Raw genomic sequence first — 3,478 nt, 5'->3', positions numbered from 1 at the left:
GATGACACGACAACAAAGTCGATCATCGACCTCCGACCTAGAGTGTCCTGGTGCCATGTGCACCGATGGACACCCTTGTGCTCGAACATGGTGTTTGTTATGGACAAGCTGTGACTAGCACAGAAGTCCAATAACAAAACACCACTCGGGTTCAGATCGGGGAGGCCGTTCCTCCCAATCACGCCCCTCCAAGTGTCACTGTCGTTACCCACATGGGCGTTGAAGTCCCCCAGGAGAACAACGGAGTCCCCGGTTGGTGCACTGTCTAGTACCCCTCCCAGGGACTCCAAGAAGGCCGGGTACTCTGCACTGCTGTTTGGCCCGTAGGCCAAACAGCAGTTACACCTAAACATAAGGGGGATAAATCATGTACATCTTCAGGTTGAAGCAGGGTCATGCAAGCTCTACAGCACATGGACTCCATCAAACCGATGGTAGATCAGGTCGAGCAGAAAATGCCAATCTTGATCCGCCAACTGGGATAAAATATACCACGTCGAGCTGAAGACGTCACTGGTGGTAGACTACAATTAAAATATATTATCCTCCCAAAACTCAAAGCGAACAGTAACCACTGTTGGTGTTAGTAAAATTAGAACATGCACCTGAAGGCGTGAAAAAAATGGCTAAAGAATCGAACACTGTTCTAAAGTAACTATGATAGTTTAGTCAAATGCGGCAACAATCAACAGAAAGTCAAGCTGAACCGAAAACAGCAGTAAATACAAACCAGCTCCACCAAACCCGGTATCACTTCCAACAAAAAATGCAGAAATTACCATAGACTATCTTTATGAAAAATGTGCACCTCACCGGCATCAGAGAACCACCCGCTCCAGGTGAGGCACTCCGCCAAGCCCAGTGCAGCTTGCCCAGCCCCTGAGGGGTGAGTCGCTCTCACTACCTCGACCGTGATATACTCCAATCACAGGTCATGGAACTCTTAGCAATAAGCTGCCACCAAAGAAAATGGGAAAACCATTGTACAAAGCAATATCCGCGAGTAGCCACAACACGCTCGACCTAAGCATGAGAAGAAAAAAGGGACTGTGCTTCCGGAGGCACGTGACAATATAGCCTAACGTGGGTCACCGGAAGATCATAGGTGAATTGGTTGTTATTAAATATCAACCTGCGCATGCGCAAGAATGATCATTCAGTGCTTGAAGCACCACCTCTGGCGGTCAGAAGGGATGAAATAGAACTCCATCCTCAGGTCCCTGAAAGTAAATGTAGCGAGACAGTTTACTGTCCACCTGCTTTTAGTGTCTGAAGAAGTGAGAGTGCAGGAGGAGGATCTGTGACGAGGCTCGACCTCTCAACTCTGACGTCAAACCAACACCAGCAGATGCCCTGTCAGCTGAACACAGCAGTTTGACAAAAAATACATTGTACTCTATGAGAGTATTCTTTCTGGGTCAGAAGCTACAGGAGTTACACTATGGAGTGGCCACAAGCAGATCTAATCGCTTATAAAGAGTGAACTAATGAAAAAATAGGCACATGTAGAAGTGCATTGTGGTGGAGGTCTGTGGGGTGGGGTCCTCTAGGTGGAGGTCTGCAGCCAGACTGGACTGTCAGTCACTGTCAGGAAGATCAGCACAGACACACAGAGGAGAGTCAGGAGGAAAAGAAATATAAATAAATCATCATGAAATGAACAAAAAGGAAAAGTCTGATAGTTGATTTTCCCTTACAGTTTAAAAAGTATATTATTAAAAAAAAATCTGTTAAATGAAAATTTAGAAAGCACAGTTATTATTTTGATTAAATAACAATTCAGAGGTGTAAAACCAAATGAACTAAAACACTTCATATATAGACTACTTTAGATTTATACTGTAATTCAATGAAATGTGATTTTTCATATTAATTAGCAGAAAAAAACAAAACAAAAGGACATTAGAATGACTATTCCTAACCCTAACCCTGTCCAATGGGGAGAAAACTGTATTGTTGCATCTCTACTCACCACAAAGCCACATAGTACTGTCACAGTGACAGGAGTCCACCTTCCACACGGCCATTTTCACAATCCAACCACTTCTGACTCAGGCATGAATTATGAACCTCTTTTTTCAGATGATCCTGATCCTGGTGAAGACTGTGTCTACAAGAGGCCATGGGATTATGGAGCTTGGAAGAGCAGTTACTGCTCTGACATTAAACCGTTCTTCTGTCTTGACAACTCTCCATTTTTGGTGAGTCTGATGAAGACATGGGAGGAGGCTTTGGTCCACTGCAGGTCTCTGAGCTCTGCAGACCACAGCTGTGACCTGGCCACTCTCCTCACTGAGGAGGACCATGACTTTGCGAGGAGCCAGATTTCAGACAAGGTAAGACCCTCTGCAGCAGAACAGTGTTGAGTTGTGCAGTTCATTTATGTGATTTCTGTGATGTGCAGGTGTGGACTGGACTGAGGTTCCTGGGAGATCACTGGGTGTGGGTCGGTGGAGAGGAAGTCCAGTATGATGATCTATCAACTTGTCCAGAGAATAAGCGTTGTGGTATGGTGGACAAGATGTCCACAGAACTTTATAGTATCACTAACTGCGAGGAACAAAGGTATTTCTTCTGCTACAAGAAACATTCTAGACCCTAGTCTAGAGCTGTGTATTGTTCTGGTTATACCCAAGGGACTAATTCAAATTGTACAGAAATGCCATGAATCGCAAAAAATCAAACAGTAAACCAGATGGAATGTGCCAGTGACTGGGATCAAAAATTTGAATGTTTTAGTAAAGACACTGGGACAAAAATACTGATAAAAAAGTAACTCAGTTGTGCCATGTCAAAAATGTAATAAAAAATGAATATGCTAAATATGTCTCAGGCACAGTGCACACTTAGTGTAGCTCAATAGACCTAGCTTACATACAGAATCAGTAAACAAAAGCTGTTTCCAGTTTCAGTGTCATTAGCTCCTCCTTCAGACAGATATAAGGCAGTGTCCAGCAGGAATCTGACCAGAACTGAAGAAGAGACTTGGACGAACAGTCAAACGTCTTCAGTCCTACAACTTTTTGTCCAGTGACAGATTTTACTTTTGGCTTTTACAACCTATACTGGAGCAAAACAGATAAGTAAAAGTTTAATATAAAATTTAGTATAAGCAACAAATAACCTATTCAAAATGTTAACCAACAGGTGTCACTTTTCTGACCTGCATAACTCGACTCTCTGAAACTATAATCTTCTGTTAAACAGTTTTGGGGTTATTGGGTTCAACTTTAAAGTGAAAATTGTCCAGACACAACAGATTGTGACTTTAGTCCCTGTCAGTCCATACTCCACAGCAGCTTTACTCCTCATTGTACAGAAACTCATTTAAAGGACATTTAAGTGAAAGGCACCACTCTGGGAATTGAACCTGAGACCTTCTTGTTGGGGCAGAGGAGATAACCATATTAAATGTGTCATAGACTCAATAACAATATTCAGTGATTCACTTTCTTATGTATTTTTGCTGTAGAGGTTA

At 42.9% G+C, this 3,478-nt stretch overlaps 1 protein-coding gene across 1 annotated transcript; it reads left to right on the top strand.

Annotated features, from left to right (window-relative positions):
• Positions 1–2,189: 2,189 nt before the first annotated feature.
• LOC129456432 (dromaiocalcin-1-like) lies at positions 2,190–3,033 on the top strand. Its single transcript, XM_055223496.1, has 2 exons — positions 2,190–2,336; positions 2,405–3,033. Exons 1-2 carry the CDS (start codon positions 2,211–2,213, stop codon positions 2,600–2,602), a joined length of 324 nt encoding a protein of 107 aa, XP_055079471.1. The 5' UTR covers positions 2,190–2,210; the 3' UTR covers positions 2,603–3,033.
• Positions 3,034–3,478: the final 445 nt, after the last annotated feature.

Source organism: Periophthalmus magnuspinnatus, chromosome 8, assembly GCF_009829125.3.
Source record: "Periophthalmus magnuspinnatus isolate fPerMag1 chromosome 8, fPerMag1.2.pri, whole genome shotgun sequence".
Lineage (NCBI taxonomy): Eukaryota > Metazoa > Chordata > Actinopteri > Gobiiformes > Gobiidae > Periophthalmus > Periophthalmus magnuspinnatus.
This window is presented reverse-complemented; position numbering and strand designations above follow the sequence as displayed.

Bases quoted from the DNA above. Each gene is read 5' to 3' on its own strand.
- LOC129456432 (XM_055223496.1), top strand. From the start codon at position 2,211: ATGAAGACATGGGAGGAGGCTTTGGTCCACTGCAGGTCTCTGAGCTCT. The intron at 2,337-2,404 runs GTAAGACCCTCT...TGTGATGTGCAG, and splicing joins GGAGCCAGATTTCAGACAAG to GTGTGGACTGGACTGAGGTT.